Source organism: Lolium rigidum, chromosome 7, assembly GCF_022539505.1.
Source record: "Lolium rigidum isolate FL_2022 chromosome 7, APGP_CSIRO_Lrig_0.1, whole genome shotgun sequence".
Classification (NCBI taxonomy): Eukaryota; Viridiplantae; Streptophyta; class Magnoliopsida; order Poales; family Poaceae; genus Lolium; species Lolium rigidum.
Window position 1 is genome coordinate 110,619,630 of NC_061514.1, and position 17,854 is coordinate 110,637,483.

At 45.5% G+C, this 17,854-nt stretch overlaps 2 protein-coding genes across 2 annotated transcripts; one reads left to right on the plus strand and one right to left on the minus strand.

Annotated features, from left to right (window-relative positions):
* The first annotated feature begins 1,226 nt into the window (after window positions 1-1,226).
* On the plus strand, window positions 1,227-6,950 carry LOC124675060 (uncharacterized membrane protein YuiD-like). The gene is made up of 5 exons (XM_047211122.1): window positions 1,227-1,353; window positions 4,262-4,418; window positions 4,752-4,802; window positions 5,921-6,013; window positions 6,657-6,950. The coding sequence occupies exons 1-5, from the start codon at window positions 1,268-1,270 to the stop codon at window positions 6,723-6,725; spliced, it is 456 nt and encodes a 151-aa protein (XP_047067078.1). The 5' UTR covers window positions 1,227-1,267; the 3' UTR covers window positions 6,726-6,950.
* Window positions 6,951-7,066: 116 nt separating this feature from the next.
* LOC124675059 (malate synthase) lies at window positions 7,067-9,182 on the minus strand. The gene is made up of 4 exons (XM_047211121.1): window positions 8,838-9,182; window positions 8,419-8,747; window positions 8,001-8,331; window positions 7,067-7,897 (listed from the first exon to the last, which is right to left on the minus strand). Exons 1-4 carry the CDS (start codon window positions 9,180-9,182, stop codon window positions 7,235-7,237), a joined length of 1,668 nt encoding a protein of 555 aa, XP_047067077.1. The 3' UTR covers window positions 7,067-7,234.
* Window positions 9,183-17,854: the final 8,672 nt, after the last annotated feature.

Consider the following 17,854-nt stretch of genomic DNA (forward strand, 5'->3'; position numbering starts at 1 on the left):
TCCTTTTCTTTTCTTTCGATAACATATCCGCATATCCCCCGGGAAGGCATGTTGCGTTCTGTGAGAGAGGCTTCTTTTGTGGGTCCTTTTGAGAGAGAAGATATGGCGCGCCTGTGCATCAATTTTGGCGTGAACCGATCCATTCGTTGGTTATGGCGACCCATCTAGATCGGGCAGCACCACGAATTTAAGGTGCGTCCTGCAGTGTTTGTCCGGCAGATCCAGTTCTGAATTCATTGCGTGACACGTTGGATCCTTCCATTTACTCGGTGGGGTGCGTACGGGCGGTTTTGGTTGGAACACCGTGTGCTGTGCTTAGCGAACAGAGCCCCCTACGCATTGGTACATGTTGCTTCCAGAAAGAAGGAAAGCTGAGAAGAGCACAGAATCAAATTTGCTCATTTGCATCTTCCGGCACGGCACCGAAGCAAAAACCCTTTTATCAGTTGGCCCCAGCCCATCATACGTGACACGGTAATTGCAGGAGTTGATGGAAATTGCCATGACAGCGAACACACAGTTAAGCTGGACTGCCGAGTTGCACCGGTGAACACGCAGCTGTCTTTGTTTATCTTAGCTACCTGTGAGGCTGTGACCCGGTTAATGCCGTACTCAGGCCACCAAATTGGACGCCTGACCTCGTTTCGCGAAGATATTCTCGTCAGGAAGAGGGTCAGCAGGTAGTGAGAGGTATCTATCGTGTTGTTATGGCATATTCCACGGCTCGGATCCAGCGATCCCGAAGCATATTCACAAGCTCGCAATCAGGCAGCCCTAATATGGGTGGGGACCAGCCGCCTGTTGGATTGGATCGTCGCTCGCTTCCGCTCGTGCCGTTGCAACAAGGCAAAACGACATGCCCGTGCCGCGGAATCGAACCTGAAGTGAAAAAGCAATAAAAAAAACAATAAAACATGGAACTCCGTTCGCGTCTGTCGAGTCGATCGATCTCCATGGTAAAGGTGACGAGAGCGCAACGTCGACACCTTTTGTTTGTACATGTAAAAAGGGCAGTAGACCAGCTCGTACGGAGCACGGCACGCAAAATTACACGCACCGGCAGCGCAAGCCACGAAGAGGAAAGAGGGGAAAACGGAGAAACCGACGGCACAAGGAACGCGAAAGCCTTCCTCTCCCTTCTCCCTTCTGCTCTCTCGTTGCGCCCAACTCGAATCCTCCGCTCCGTGCCGCCGCGCCAGAGGGCTCCGCCGGAGATCGAGGAGGAGGAGGAAGGGGGACCGGTCGCGAGGCGCGCGGGAGGCGGGAGATGGCCGGCGGCGTGGTGAACTACCCGCTCGTCGCGGGGCTCATCGCCTTCGCAATCGCGCAGTCCACCAAGTTCTTCACAACCTGGTCAGCCGCCCCACCCCACCCCACTCCCCTCCCCTACCTGCTCCGCGTTACATTTCTAGGCGGCGGTTTTGGCTCCGCGGTCCCGGCAGGAGCATTGCTTGAGCCGGTGCGAGCGTGAGGAATTTTGGTGGGTTGGGGGGTTCGTAGCTTGTGTGTTAATCGGCGGTTACTAATTATAGGCTGCTTTTAGTTTTGCAACTCCGCGGATCAGTTCCGTAGACAGGCGCCTAGGCTGCGGATCCTCGCCAAATTTAGCCAGATCTTCCTCCTATCTCCGCCTTTCCCTTCTGTAAACAGATATTTACGAGCTATCGGAAGAATATCTGTCAACGAGACGAAACTGAAATGCCGGATGCCACGGGATGCCAATATTTAGCGAACTACTGCATAAATAAAACATGTCACGAATTTTATTCACTTTACGAGGCTTTAGCTATTAACCTTCCAACCTTCTGCTTTATATCTGTGAGGGAATCTGACAATTTTGTTTTATCTGGACCACTGCGTGAGCCGGTGGGGCGCGTGAGAAGCTTTGGTGAGCGGGGATTTAGATTCGAGACCCGCGTGGAACCAGCGTTCACCAAGCTTAGGCTGATCTTCAGTTCTGTAATTCGGGGATCAGTTCTGTAGCTAGGTGCCTAGACCGCGGACCCTCGCCAAATTTAGCGAGATCTTCCTCCTATCTCTGCGTTTCGCTTCGTTATGGTAGTATGATCTGCAGCAACTGCTTCTGTCAAAAGATATTTTACGAAATATCCGAAGAATATCTGTAAACGAGAGACAACCGAAATGCCAGATACCACGTGATGTGAATATTTAGGGAACTATTGCAAAAAAAACATGTCACAAATTTTAGACTATTGGTAAGTTTTTCTCTCCGAGTAGTGGAGAGACAACACTAGATCACGTTGTTGTTAGTGCTAGTTTTAGCTATTAACCTGAAAAGCTTTTGTTTAATTTTTGTGAAGGAATCTGAGAACTTTTTAGGGTCATTCAGAATTTCAGATGGGTTGGTGAGGCACTTTGAAGTCTATTTTTATTTTATTTTCACACTCGTTCTGGGTCTACTGTCAGATAAGGGCTGGATTCTCGTCCAATTGCGATTGCTGAAACAAATTGGCTGCATGTTCATTGCTAGATGCGAATTGGTTGTATAGTACTTCCTCCGATCCTAAAAAACTGTCGGATAAACGTTTTTGCAAACACACCCTCAATCATTTTAGCTAATCAACCCGCAGTCCTTGAATATCACGGTGCGCGTAGTGTGCTCTTGGCTAGCTACGCATGTGTGGCTCGGCGGTATGCGAGGACGCATTGTTGCAGCATTCGTCTGGCCAGCTCGTTGTTAAATTGATTAATTTAGAAGGGGTTGACAGCAAAACTTACTTAGACTATAGCTCCCGACAGTTTTTTAGGATCGGAGGGAGTATTACATGTATTTCCTTGGTTTGGTTCTAATGCCACTCAGATGTATAATCAGAAATCGTGATGGTCCTGCCCATAAGAATCATTTACAAGTAACCGAAGTAGCTTTTGCTCTTCCTGACGATTTAAGTCAAAATGGTTGATATGGGACTATAAGCATGCAGTAAGCTGCCCGTAACTGAAGTTTCATTTATCTCACAGGTTGTGAGCTTATTGTAGCGCGCATTACCATTTGCTGTCCCATGCTGCATATTATTTAAAATAATAAAATCAGTTGTTTGGCAACCATTCAAACAAGCACACTCACCTGAATTGGCGCCAGGACAAATATTTTATAAGAAAAAAGTCCATTTTTCATCCTTCAACTTTGTGCAGAGTTCATTTTTCGTCCTAAATGTTTTATTTGGTACAAAATGGACCCTAAACTTTGTTAACCCGTTCACATGTCTTGTTCTTATGATTTTCTTCCATAGATGATAACCAAGGTTCAAAAAAATAAAATCAGATCCGAACAATACCTTAATAAAAACTAGTCCTAGACCAGAACCTTGAATCCCACTCACGCGCGAGCAAGAAAAAGAGGATGGTAAATAACCAGCCCTGGCAGCCTCGTCTTTCCAGCGATTCTCACGTAAAGGGCAGTAGCAGCCCTAGTAGCGCCGCAACTCATCAACCTCTGCATATCGCCCGGCTAGACGCGCCCACCGGCGTATGTGAGGGCAGAAAGGAAGGGAGAGGTTGACCAATAGGAACCACATCTCCATGCTCAATCGCAAAAGTAGTTGAAAGATTGTTGTGGGTTTCATTACATCCAGCTTGATCTAGTGGCGGATATTGCAGTGGACAATCGGGATGTCAGACGAGCAACGGATGTCGATATCGAGCAATAAATTGCGGCAACCTACTCAAGCCAAAGGATTGGGGATTTATTTTGGCTGAAACTGGCTCGGTACAATTTATTTTGGCGAAATGTTGGGTATTTTCACCATGGTTTTCGTACTGCTTGGTTATGTTTTGTATCTTTTTTCAAAAAATCAGCAGAATCAGACGTTTGAACAAGTTGGTAAAGTTTAGGGTCTCTTTTGGACTAAATGAAACATTTGGGATCAAAAGTGAACTTGTGTGAAAGTTGAAGGATGAAAAATGGACTTTTTTCATTTTATAACACCATGTGGAAGTTAATCGCTTATAGTGTCTTGTTATGATCTAGAGTAGTATGGAGGAGGTGGTTTCCATTTCTCCAGCTGTATAACTGTCTTCAGGCTGGGTTTGGGAGGGGCAAGGAATGTCTAGACCGTCAGTTAACTATGTGTTTCAAACTGCACTTCTGCCAAACCTTTGTATTTTCTGCAATTTATCTTATCATAGTCTTCACAGAAGCATGGGTGAACTGGTAATATGCATGCTAAAATGGCTTGTCACTGTCCTACCTCATACATTTGTTGCTCTCTAAAGCAATTAATAAAAAAATGGTTTTATGTAGGTATAAAGAGAAGCGTTGGGATGCCAGGCAATTTATAGCTTCTGGAGGGATGCCATCATCTCATTCAGCCACAGTGACAGCACTTGCAGTGTCTGTTGGAATCCAAGAAGGCTTTCGTAGTGCCACATTTGCAACTTCAATGATACTTGCATGTGTGGTGAGTACATGCTTGAAATTCTCTATATAATCCTTTATTGTAACCAGATGATCTTAAGCTTTAGCTACTTCTACTGCTTGAGTATCCTAAGATAGAGGAGAATATCAGACTATCTGCATTCCCTTTTTTGCTTTCATCTCTATTTATCTCTTCTGCTTTCATGTGGTATTTCGCACATTGCTTTTGAGATTCGCTATTGTATGTTGCAAAACTACTAGTTAGCATCACTGACCTGATAGCATTCATATTTGCGCTTCTGAACACTGATATATAACGAGGACACACTTGCACATGAAACGCTTCTGTGGCTAAAACTTTTGATTTTGTTTTTAGGTGATGCATGATGCTTTTGGTGTTCGGTTACATGCTGGAAAACAAGCAGAGGTTTGTCAATCTCATCCTAATAGACTTATGGTTAAACAGTACTATGAAAAAGCATAGGAGGGTTTCTGCTTTGGCTGCCCTGATTATAAGCTAATAATTCTGTCTATAACTAGCATACAGTTTTTTCACATGGAACAACTGTTTGTTTTGTACTATTCCACTGGAGGTTAATTAATTGAATTGCACTTGAACATATATATTCATTAGACTTTCTCCTCGGTTTGCTGCACTCGAATTGAGGATACCAGTACCTGTAAGTATAAATTACAGCTAAATGGTTATCAGATGTTGAAATTATTCTGTTGTTCTTTGCTGCTAGCATTCAGTGTGCAGTAAGTTGAGAAAATATCACATGGTACCCTGATTCTACTCCTCAAAATTCAAAATTATAAGTTTCTAAAAATTTCTTAAAAATGGTGGGTGTTCACAAGATGTGTGTTCACAATCAGTATAATTTGAAGAACCAAGTTTGAAATACACAGAGAAACGAAAAAGACAAATCCAACATGAATAGTGTCACAAAAAGACAAAGCACAAAATGACGCTATTGACAAGTCGGTTTGTCTTTTTTTTTTTCTCTATGTACTTTTTCGAATTGGTTCTCAAAATTATTGGATTGTAAACACACATCCTGTGAACGTTAACAAAATTTTCCGAAATTTTTCAGGAACTTGTAAATTTGAATTTTGAGGAGTGGTATCGTGTGAAGTGTAGTATCACCTGATATCCAGCCCAGGAAGTTATGTATGCAGAATGGGGAGTATGCACCACCAAGAATGTTTCCCTGAAATTGGCTATAATTTCTATGTTTGACTGGATGCTATTCTCCATGATTCCTTGAACACTTGATAAGCAATTGATGAGTAGCCTGGACTTTATCAACTAAAATTTCCCTAAATTGTGATAGCGACAACTGTACGTGTACAGATCCTCATTGACATGATGATGCGTCGTTTTCGTTTGAGATGATAATTTTTCCCTGTTTACCTGCTGCCATCACTTGTTATGTCGAATTGCTGATTTGGATAAGACAGTACAGATGCACCATGCAGTCTTTCCAACTTTATGGAACACTGAAGCAAGATGGGAACTAATATTTTTGATGCAAATCCTATCAGGTGCTGAATCAAATTGTCTACGAGCTGCCTATAGAGCATCCACTCGCAGAGACAAAGCCATTGCGTGAAATTCTTGGACACACAGTTCCTCAGGTTAGCTTACATGCTTCAGCTTCAGCTTCCCTTTTCTTTTTTTTGGAAAGAGGACAAAAACTTCACCCTATTCCGTTAATTAAGAAAGGATTGTAGTAACAATATTACAAGAACTGTACCCTATTACAACAAGCATTACTCTCCTGGCATCAAGTTGCCCATGCGCTTGGCGCCCGCTAGCTTCCCTATATTGGTTTATGTAGCCTTGCAACAAGTTAAGCAAATGTAGTTGTCCATACATGAAGTAGACAAGACTGACTACTAAAACTCTTTCAGAGCATCATTTATGAGTTACTTCAACGGCTAGCGGATGAGTCACATCGGAAGATATTCTTAACTGTAGCATGTTCTAGGATATTATTGAATAGTTTCGTCATATGATCAAATCCACTTCTGTTAACCAATACTTAAAAGGCAAATGGCATCTCATAAGTCAAGTCAATTCGGACTGATAGTTGTTAGTACTTGATAGTTCCTCACCTATGTGTGCCCATAACCTTCTTTTTCACCCTTTCCGATTTTTTGCCTACATGTTCATCTTGTAAGATTGGACACTTCTCTTATCGTAAGAATATATTATTTTCATAACAATGATTATATCAGATGCACTGGATGTAAAACATACTTTGTTTTTACATCTCAGGTGGTGGCCGGTTGCATCCTTGGAATCCTCACAGCTGTAGTTATGCTCTTAGCTCTGGGTAGTTACTAGCCACGTTGCTCCTAGATATTGGCAATACTTGGATCATCAAATATCAGATCGATGATGAGTGTTGTCTTGTAAAGAATGGAAAAATGTTCTCCTCTTTGCTGTGATGTGTACAAGTGGTTTGTTCATGATGGTGCTACAAGTTTTAACTGATTTTAGATCCGTGTCGTAGGATGGAGGTTGTAACTTCAGTTGGTACTGTAAATCTGAGATGTCTACTGTCGATCAGAACCTCATGTTGAATGTTTGCTGTACCACTAGCAAGTGATGTGTAGCTTCAGTGGCGATGAATCTGAATATCTGAGATCATGTCATCAACTTCACCTTCTGGGTACGGAATTATTTGTAGTTGTATTTGATCCAACAAGTAGTAAGAAACATGACACAGAAAATATAAGGCAACATAGATACAGACTGTCCCAGTCTCCCAGATGATTATTGTTTAAGCAACAACGAGGCCAACATATAAAGGTTTGTATATGGATGCCGCAGTTTAGTTCTTAATCAGATTCTCAGAGCTTGGATGCCGGCGCTCTGGGATGATGCACCACGATGAGGCCGTAGGCGTCCAGCGTGAGGAAGTCGTCCAGCTCCGGCGCGACGCACTGCCGGCTGAAGATCTTGCCAGCTTCAGCGTAGCGACCCCGCCGGAACCTCTCCACGCCGACTTCTGCCCGGACTCTCGCCATCTCCTCCTCCACGACGCGCGCCAGCAGCTCGGGCGTTGCGCGCACCGCCACGCCGCCGGCATCCAGCGTCGCGCCGTGTCGCAGCCACTGCCAGTTCTGCACGCGGCTGATCTCGGCCGTGGCCGCGTCCTCCATGAGGTTGTACAGCGGCACGGAGCCGGACCCGCCCAGCCACGCCGCCAGGTACTGCACGCCGACGCGGGTGTTGAGCCGCAGCCCCTCCACCGTGCGCGCTCCGCGAGGAGGCTGGATCAGGTCCTCCTCCGTGATCGCGGCAGCGTCGGCGGGCGCCCCGGCGGCGTTGATCTGGTTGGGCTTCCCGCCCAGGTGGCCCTCGAAGACCTCCCGTATCGCTGGGATGAGCCCCGGGTGCGCCGCCCACGTGCCGTCGTGCCCCGCGCGCACCTCCCTCAGCTTGTCCCCGCGCACCAGCTCCAGTGCCGCCTCGTTCGCCGCCGCGTCGTCTTTGATCGGAATCTGAGCCGCCTGCCAATCAACACGCACGTGGTTAACTGCATCGATCACTGCATCACTGTGTATCTAGCTGGGAAGTGGGAACTAGCTAATGATGGATAGCTTGGTTGGTTACCATGCCGCCCATGGCGTGGACTTGGCGGCGGTGGCAGGTGCGGATGAGGAGGTGGGAGTAGGAGCGCATGAAGTGCTGCGCCATGCCGACGAGGGCGCGGTCGGGGAGGAGGCGGTCCGGGTGGGCGCGGAAGGTCTTGACGTAGCTGAAGATGTAGTCCCACCGGCCGCAGTTGAGCCCCGCCGAGTGGTCACGCAGCTCGTGCAGGATCTCGTCCATCTGGAACACCGCCGGCAGCGTCTCCACCAGCACCGTCGCCCTGATGCTCCCCCGCTCGATCCCGGCCACCCTCTCCGCCCTCTCGAACACCCCGTTCCATATCCTCGCCTCCCTGCACGCACGCACGCTCGATCACCATCACAAAACGTGCGCACAGACTACGATCGAGCTGTGTCACTGTGCCATGGCCCATAGGTACCTGGAGTGCTCCATCTTGGGGAGGTAGAAGAAGGGCCCGAACCCGCCCCCCTGGCCGGCGCGGAAGGCGGCGTGGCTGTGGAAGAAGTAGAGCCCGAAGTCCACCAGGCAGCCGATGGCCGGCTCGCCGTCGATGAACACGTGCGCCTCGGGCAGGTGCCAGCCGCGCGGCCGGACGAAGAGCTTAGCGGTGCGCTCGTCGAGCTTGTACACACGGCCGCCGCGCGCGGCGTCGCGGAAGGTTATGGTGCCGGCCACGGCGTCCCGCAGGTTCACCTGCCCGCGCATCAGGTTCTCCCACGTCGGCGCCAGCGCGTCCTCGAAGTCAGCCTGCCACGTCCCGTGTCACTTTTCATTTCTTTTTTCCTTCAAACGCATGCACGTTTGGCTTGCACGTACGTACTCGTATGGGATGCTTACCATGAAGACCTTGGCGCCGGAGTTGAGCGCGTTGTTGACCATCTTCCTGGGGTCGGCGGGGCCGGTGATCTCGACTGTGCGGTCCGCGATGGCCGGCGGCACGGGCGCGCACGTCCAGTCGCCCTCGCGGACGAACCTCGTCGCCGGGTCGAACCGCGGCAGCTCGCCTGCGTCGTAGTGGCGCTGCGTCTCCCGCCGGCGCTCCATGGCGTGCCGGACGGCGCCGCGGAACTCGCGCTGCAGGCCGGCCACGAAGGCCAGCGCGTCGCGGGTGAGGATGGCCGCGAACTCCGGGTCGTAGCGGCCGCGAATGTCCACGCCCTCCGGCGTGTCGTAGGACGCCATGGCGGCGGTGCCGGTGGTGGGCATCGTGTCGAGCTAGCTTGATTTCGCGCGAGCTCTGAGCTCTGAGCGGGAACGGGAGTGTGCGTGTTTTCTTATTTGGTGACCATGGAGTGCGCACTTATATACGCACACGGGGGCACAGGACGAGGTGAAGTGGCTAGCATAGCATCAAGCATTGCGTATTTATCTAAAAAAAAAAAGCATTGCGTATGCCATGGATCAGGAATTGGATGAGTGACGAAGACTTGGAACAGGTTGCGGTTACGATAAGGGACGCTGCTGCCGTGCTGCGCCGCTCTGTGGTGTAACCTTGTGCATCAGCGTGCATGCATGGCCATAGCGCGGTAGGCGTAGCTTGTTTCTTTGGCGTACTGAAGACGAGCAGATTGTTTTACTACCAGTAGTGTTGGCCGTTTCTGTTCCAGTTCTTATCCACCTGCCCGGTGGAAGTTTCAGGCTGGACTCTAGGAACAGAGATTGAAGAGCCGTGCCATCATGTGCCAAACTAGAACTCCCTTCCCTTCGATCCATAATAAATACTACTTCTTCTGTTCCATTCTATAGTGCCTATAGTTTTTTGGCACGGAAATTAGCGTAAGCGTATTTTTTACACAAGATCCCTAGCTGAACGATTTGAGATCAACGTAAAATTTGGGAAATCCATATCTTCCTAACTTACCATAACAAATTTGGGAGCTGAACGATTTGGGAGCCGAATGGGAAGGGGGTAATTGAAAATAAGCTAAGCTACAACCTTATATTCTGAAATAAATGCCAAAAATCTATAGGCACTATAGAAAGGAACGGAGGGAGTATTATATTGGAGTTAGGGATGGTGTCACTTTGACATCAAACATTCGGAAGATCCTAGCCGTCCATCATCTCAAAATCGCACATCAAGCATTTGTTCCCTTTCAGCATCAATCACGTCCGCACCAAATAATGAAACACATGTAAGGAAGTACATTTATAACAAATTATATAAATTGCTTTAACAAGGAAATGAATAAACACACCTGTAAGGAAACATGTCTAGCGTCAATCACGTCCAAATTTCTTTCACAAGAAAACAGACCCATCCATCGATCAAGAAATCTTCATACTACGGTAATCAATCACAATCACCTAATAAATACAGGATAATTCCTCCGATCGCTTTTGGCATGAGTCACCCTTGTATCCTTAAAGACCATATCAAATCATTCCCAAAATCCATTCGGTTTCCTTTCTTGCTCTTGTCCATCCGCTTATCCTACACCGAGTTTGACTTCACCGTCTGTCTCTTGTATATCGGCTCAGCGTACACCTCCCTCTCTGTAGATCCCGCACGGCTTTCTTTTGTATGTTGCAGTCTTCTCTCGCCTCGAGCGCACCATGGCTTGTAGAGTTCGCCACGTCCGCGCATGGCTTCTTGTTCCATCCCGCCACCCCATCCAGCGAGATGCATATTGCAGGGTTCGTCATGTCCCGTCCGTGCTGGCCAGGTGATGTGGCTTCGCTTCCTGTGTCGAGGAGATCGAAAGATCGGTTCTGTCACGCCGTTTTCTCCATTCGGAACGATGATGCCATAATACTTCCCAAAAATAAATGTCGGCGATCTCTCTCGAGCGTTGATTGAGGGGCCTATGATTTTTTTCTTCCAAATCATGAAGGAAGTTTATATGTTCTTTCTACCGCAGGTTCTTCTCCTAGGAACAAGAGTAGAACAAGGAGGGGCGCGACCAGCACTGCGATGTCTGCATGCCGGTCGGCAGCACGTCCCAGACAAGGAGTTGAACCAATATACATAGCTTGTGTACTCTTCATCTCTTTTCTCTATTTTCCATGGCTGATCTGGCATTTCTGATGGAGAGCAATGAATGAATTACTCTCGTATTTATCTATCACCATGTTCGTTTCCTGTTTGATTTTTATATGACATGCATGCCATATGTTTGAAACACCACTAACGATAGGGATCATAAGAACTGCTGATGCAGAAAGAAACCTAGATTTTGCCCGATGTGAATTGACACCTCGTAAGTCATTTTGGTTTTTCAGGGTTGGTGCCCACCTCGCAGTTTCTCGCTTCCCTTCAATGGGAGGAGAACTCATTTTGTTCCCGCCCTTCTCAAGAAAATACATGAGGTCAGATGCTTTGTCAAGAACAGGATATCGCAGCTTGACTTTGTGACAAATACGAAAATTCTATGTAAATTGTTATATTTCAGCTCTTCTGAGTTTTAGTTAGCTTTTTTATGCCAACTACAGGTTCACGGCCGTCCATTTGTGTTCAGAACGTTTATGGCTTGGAGCATATCCAAGGTGTGGTAAAATGACCTCTCACTTTCTCTTCTTATTATCATTTCTTATTTTCACGTACGATCAACCACACAACATATTTTGTAATTTCTCTTTTGCAATGTATATTTAATGACTGCCTTAATTAAGATGCATTGTCCTGATATACAAAGTTCACTCTGAAAGCATGTTACTGTATGGAAAAGGAGTCTGGCTTATTTGCCTTGTCGGGATAATTTGATTGTATACCAAGTTTGTGGAATTAATGTTGTCTTCGGTACAAAGTATTATCGGTTAATAATGTTGTCCCAAATGCATTAACCTTATATATAGTAAAGATTGGGAAGTATTATGGCATCATCGTTCCGAATGGAGAAAACGGCGTGACAGAACCGATCTTTCGATCTCCTCTACACAGGAAGCGAAGCCACATCACCTGGCCAGCACGGACGGGACATGACGAACCCTGCAATATGCATCTCGCTGGATGGGGTGGCGGGATGGAACAAGAAGCCATGCGCGGACGTGGCGAACTCTACAAGCCATGGTGCGCTCGAGGCGAGAGAAGACTGCAACATACAAAAGGAAGCCGTGCGGGATCTACAAAGAGGGAGGTGTACGCTGAGCCGATATACAAGAGACAGACGGTGAAGTCAAACTCGGTGTAGGATAAGCGGATGGACAAGAGCAAGAAAGGAAACCGAATGGATTTTGGGAATGATTTGATATGGTCTTTAAGGATACAAGGGTGACTCATGCCAAAAGCGATCGGAGGAATTATCCTGTATTTATTAGGTGATTGTGATTGATTACCGTAGTATGAAGATTTCTTGATCGATGGATGGGTCTGTTTCCTTGTGAAAGAAATTTGGACGTGATTGACGCCAGACATGTTTCCTTACAGGTGTGTTTATTCATTTCCTTGTTAAAGCAATTTATATAATTTGTAATAAATGTACTTTCTTACGTGTGTTTCATTATTTGGTGCGGACGTGATTGATGCTGAAAGGGAACAAATGTTTGATGTGCGATTTTGAGATGATGGACGGCTAGGATCTTCCGAATGTTTGATGTCAAAGTGACACCATCCCCAACTCCAATATAATAGTAAAGATAAAGTGTATTTTAAATTCTTCTGCGGTGTGATTACAAGCAATGAAAGTCAATATCAATGAGGGAAAATTAGTAATGGGTTGCTAGCTAATTGTCGAACTCACACAAACAAGAATGACATAAGTACTATACTATTTGGTAACCAACATCATTTTTCTCAGAATTTTGATTTTTTTTCGGATTAACGCTGGGTAGACACGTATATAAATTTTCACTGTGATTTTCTTGTGTGCACGTCGGGCACTCTCTTGCAATTTTCGTTTTTTCCTTTCCTTTGTGTCTTGCTGGTCCTCCTTTTATTGTGGGTGGACATACCATTTTATTGAACCGCTGTAACTCTTTCTGGAGAGATCCTACGAGGAAACTGCCCCACGATTTCCTCCCCGCAGTCTCTCTCTCTATCTCTTCCACCACCCCATCGTCTTCAACATAGGGCCAATGCCCTCCGCCCTGTCCTCTTCCACGGCGGCCCTCCGGCGAGGCACGGCCGCGTCGCTGTCCTCGGCCTCCTCGCGCGGATCTAATGTGGTGGTGGTGGGCCGGTGACCGGAGACGATGATGATGCAGCCATGGAGGAAGGATCTTCTCCTCCTCTCTCGATTTCTCCAATGAACTTTCCTATCCGGTTCCATTTCTCACCGCCGGCCAAGCAACACTCACATCAGAGAGCTGCGAGAGGAGGCCGCCGAAGACGCGGCCAGTGGAGGAGTAAATGACGCGCAGAGGGCGGCCAGTGGAACAACGTCGCGGCGGTTGCGAGTCATTGGACGGGGACTGAGGCGCTGCTGTACCGGCGAGCAGCAACATGAGAGAAGTCTGAAGCTCGCCAAAATCTTGGTGACAGTGGCGGCGTCGGAGGGGAATCTGCAAAGGAGACCGTCGCGGTGGCGACGACGACCAACCGCAGCGCCGGTAAGCCTATCTCCTTTCGATTAGATGCGATTTGGTTTATCTTGGTCAAAGCCCATAATCCTCTTCCCGTGTCGGGTGCCTTCCTATCGAGAAAATTCCGGCTCACTCCCGTCTTCATCGTCCTCTCCCTTTTCTCTTCTCTCGGCCTCCATTCCTCCTCCTCCCACCATATTGCCGAGCGCGGCGAATACGAGCTACTCTGCCACGCCACTCCGTCTCTTTGGAATTTTGGATGTTCGTATGCCATTGGATTTCTAGGGTTCGAAATCGATCTAACCATGAGGGTTTGAACGGCCGCTCATGGCGCTACTGCGCGAGCCGCACGGCCGCCGGCCCGCCAAACAGCCTGCCACGCTGGCCGCCGTGCGGACGACCCGTTGTTCCGCGCTGCACGCCATGTAACCGGCCGGCCAGCCGGGTACCCTCGTGCCTCCGGACGCTGATGTCCTCCGGCAGGACCAGTTGATGAGGCGGACTCTCGCATTCCTCTGCTGTGCTGCCGCCTGCAGGATAGCCTACAAAGTCTGCTGCTGTGCGTCAGGCTCGGCGCCACTGGACTACATCGGCGCTCAAAGATCAGGTCGATTGGGTCGGGTGAGCTTCCTTCACTCTCTCCCTCGAGCAGCGAGCCAGCTCTCTCCTCAGACTGCATATCCAATAGAAAGAGCAGCAGCATCCACGGGGTGATCATGGTGGCCAGCGAATTAAATGTTGAAAACAATGTAATTCCTGTGTCAACGTATTGATATCTCTTTGGTGTATACTGACTATCTAACCCTTTTTGTAACAGGCATTTGAAGGTGACACCTTTCTTTTCTACAAGGATAATCGCTTGCAAGTTAGCCATGTCCATAACATACGAAAACAGGCAAAGTACATTTCCTCCTATTCCATGTATCATTTTTGTAATCTGGAGTTATGAAGTCATTTTCTGTTGCAGCCTTGCAGGGTGGATTTTGTGCAGAGATATAGCATTGTAGCTCTGTTCTTCTACAACTTGATTTGGTCTTCATGTACTTAAGTTTCCTATTTCATTGGTGATCTGAAGCATCAATAACCAGGAAGGGATTTATGGTTGATTTGATGTGCACATTAGATGCATACAAAAACATGTCTAAATATGTGGTATTAAAATAAGTCATGACATGGAGGTAAGCGAACTTTTTTCTTTAGTCACTAATTTGTATGCACTTGCCACAAATTACTTGCCTTTTAAACGTCCCATTCTGGTCTATATGCTCCCAATTATATTGCATCAGTTGTTTTTACAAACATTTGTCCATTTCTTCTTTCTTTGTACCTACTGTGTCCTTTAGTTTTGGATGAAAACTACAGAGTCAGCTAGGTAGACCAACCCATATTCACCTTTGCATTTTCTTCAAAAGAAGGTAAGCATATCTCTTTTTGTGAGGTACGCTGCCAAATTTCTCCTTTTTATGCTATATATAATTTTAATATTCTGTATAAATGATTATGTAGCTTATCTAGATCAACGTTGATTTGGAAGATATTTCCAGTATGCTTACCTAGAATCTTTCCATTCTGTCATTTTTCTTTCGGTACAACTAACCACAAGAAAAGGGAAGCAAAACGCATGTCTTGTGATAGTACCTAAATACATTATTTCAGTCTTTTCTACAATCAAGTAATTAAGTAATGTATTCTGCTTTTTCCAGCAATGCAAAGACCCTTTCTCACAGATATGTCAAACCATCTGGAAAACAAATTTTGAAACATTGGACATATTATACAAGAATTAGGTTGGCAATCTCCCATTTCACAGGGAGTTATCTGTCTTCTGGTTTTCTCTTAGCTGGCCTAGCCTCTTATGATATGGATGCTTGGGTTCGACGAGCAAAATTTGGTTAGGCAAACAACAGGTAGAGTGTGAAGATGGCAATGCTATTCTTCTTTTTAAGGTTATTACTATTTTGCTATTTTTTTTTCATCAAGTTCACTGCATGTTTTTTCGTCTTCTTCGTAGATGATGGGATTTGTTCTGCCATCTCACTTGCAGGATCAGTTGCGGGTTTAGCGGTTAGCATGTCGACGTGCTCAGGCTTCCATTGTTATGGATGCCCAGTACTCCATAGACATCTCAATTAACAAAAGAATTGGACCTGATCTATCCTACATTCCTACTATCCATTCCTAGCATTTCTTTACATTGGTTTTGGATGTTACAAACCTGTGAACTGGTTAAACCCCTCAGTACTGATTGCTCGCTCTATTTGGTGTTTAATATTTCATTTTTCATAGCTTACATTATCTTAAATTGGAATAGACTGGCCAGTGGTGAAATAGATAATTGATCAAGCTTAACCAAGGAAGATTCGTCCAACAAGCCACTCATGCAACCTACAGGCTCGAAGGAATAGTCTGAACATGAGCGGGTTAACGCTTCCAAGTTGGCCATGTCCTATTACCTACCATGTATATTCAGTTATGTAAAACGTTGAAGTATACTTTTTCTTATACTATGTATAATTTTTTTAGTAGTGCATCCTTCATGGTCATTTCTACAAAAGATAGATTCAGGAGAAAAATATTGTACATGGTGCCAACGGAACAGATCATCATTTAACAATCGGATATCTGATTTTAGTCTTTTGTTTGAGTCCAATAACAAGTATATTTAGTGATCACTTCAGATTGTTACTGGAGAGATATTCGCACTACATCCAAGTATTCTAAGGAGTTCTTCTTTTCGCCTTCAAATCAAATTTATCTACCTAAGTCTTGAAATGGGGCTCAAGGGTTGTGAAGGTGACGCCCAAGATGCTGTCTATGTTCCCAAATTTCGTTAAATGATTCTTGCTTTATAAGCTGAGAGATGCCAAATCCTACTACAGTTTATATTTCTTATTGTGCAATCTGACTGTTATTTGCCTTCAAATTTTTGCTAAGCAATGCAGTGCCATTACTTGCTTCTGTTTTAATGTTCGCTGCATCTTATATTTCTATTCTAATGATTTGATGATAAATTCTGTCGAGCATTTTCTTAAAACATTGTTTATGTGGGAATGCATGAAATTCATCTTTCAATAGTCGCCAATTCAACAACCTTCTTATATTATGTATTAATTGGGGATATAATAGATGCACCTTCTCAAGCATTTTTCCTTACTATGAATTTCTTATCCAGGTTCACGAGATTTGACCACTGTGTATTTCGTTGCAGCTGAATTTGGACTTTCCATCATATTAACTTCTTCTGAGCGTCGAGGTTAGTTGATGCCGGTTACTGTATAACTTCCTCTTTGAAATACAAGCAGCACAAATTACTTTCTTTCTTAAAAAGCAATACCTTCTCCTCAAAAAACAAAACAGATTACTTACCTTGAATTTACGGTTTATTGGACATCCGTATTATGAATAATGAAATATAAGTGGACACTGATTTGACCACCTATATTGGCACCAGATGAATCCCGCGGTCAAAGCAGCACAAAGGAAGGAAAAAAGTTACATAGTGTTACCAGCACATAAACTTTCAGCCTCCCTAAAACCTCCTAGAGAGCACCCAAAGTGCACACGCAAAAACCCCTGCAGAAATCAAAACATCTAAAGCACATACGTATGAGCACCAAATTAATCCAAAACAAAATCTAAAAATCTGAGAAAAATGCTTTCCTCCTCTCGGGCCGGGGGTGTCTTGCAGATACGTGCTAGCCTTTCACCTGCCATGGAGGAGTTTGCTTCTGAAGATGATTGGTTTTCTATGGAAGATGATATCGCAGCTGATACGTACACTAATGGTTCTTGGGTTGCTTCCGAGGAAGATTGTCTTTGTATGGAAAGCGACATTCCAGCTGCTTATAATGTTACTCATAAGTATTAACCAATCCATTGGTTATGGCACCGCGGAAGCCTGAAGAATGGGTTTTTCCACACAAGGGATAATGACTGGGAGCAACGAAGTCCAGCATGTATATTTTTCACTTGGCTAGCTAATAGAGCTCTTATATATATTTTTACATCTTGCTGATATAGGTGCTCCTCCTCAATTTCGATAATGAGTTAAAGGTAATGCAGTCTTTTGTTTTGAAAATGGAAGCTTTTCTTGACCCCTGATTCTGCATCATTGGTGCATATAGTGCTCATCATAGAAGATGATATTTATATGAAGTACCAAGCCGTATATATGAAAACCTGAAGTCTACAACATTAACCTGCAAATACATACTGTTGTGCTTGCTGTTCTTTTGCTCTAGATTTTTGTAGCTCCAATGATTCATATATTATCATGTCTAAATTAGGATGACTGACGCATCTCTCTTAATCTATTGCATGACATACATATTTGCAGCCAGCAATCCTATATATGGTTTGTCCAAGTTGAAAAGTTCGTCTCCTTTAAGTACAAA

What these genes read in the sequence shown, in the direction of transcription:
- LOC124675060 (XM_047211122.1), top strand. Translation starts at nt 1,268, where the DNA reads ATGGCCGGCGGCGTGGTGAACTACCCGCTCGTCGCGGGGCTCATCGCC. An exon ending in CAATGATACTTGCATGTGTG is followed by an intron (nt 4,419 to 4,751) that starts GTGAGTACATGC and finishes TTTTGTTTTTAG; the next exon opens with GTGATGCATGATGCTTTTGG. An exon ending in ATGCTGGAAAACAAGCAGAG is followed by an intron (nt 4,803 to 5,920) that starts GTTTGTCAATCT and finishes AAATCCTATCAG; the next exon opens with GTGCTGAATCAAATTGTCTA.
- LOC124675059 (XM_047211121.1), bottom strand. Translation starts at nt 9,182, where the DNA reads ATGGCGTCCTACGACACGCCGGAGGGCGTGGACATTCGCGGCCGCTAC. An exon ending in CCGGCGCCAAGGTCTTCATG is followed by an intron (nt 8,748 to 8,837) that starts GTAAGCATCCCA and finishes GGGACGTGGCAG; the next exon opens with GCTGACTTCGAGGACGCGCT. An exon ending in CCCAAGATGGAGCACTCCAG is followed by an intron (nt 8,332 to 8,418) that starts GTACCTATGGGC and finishes GCGTGCGTGCAG; the next exon opens with GGAGGCGAGGATATGGAACG.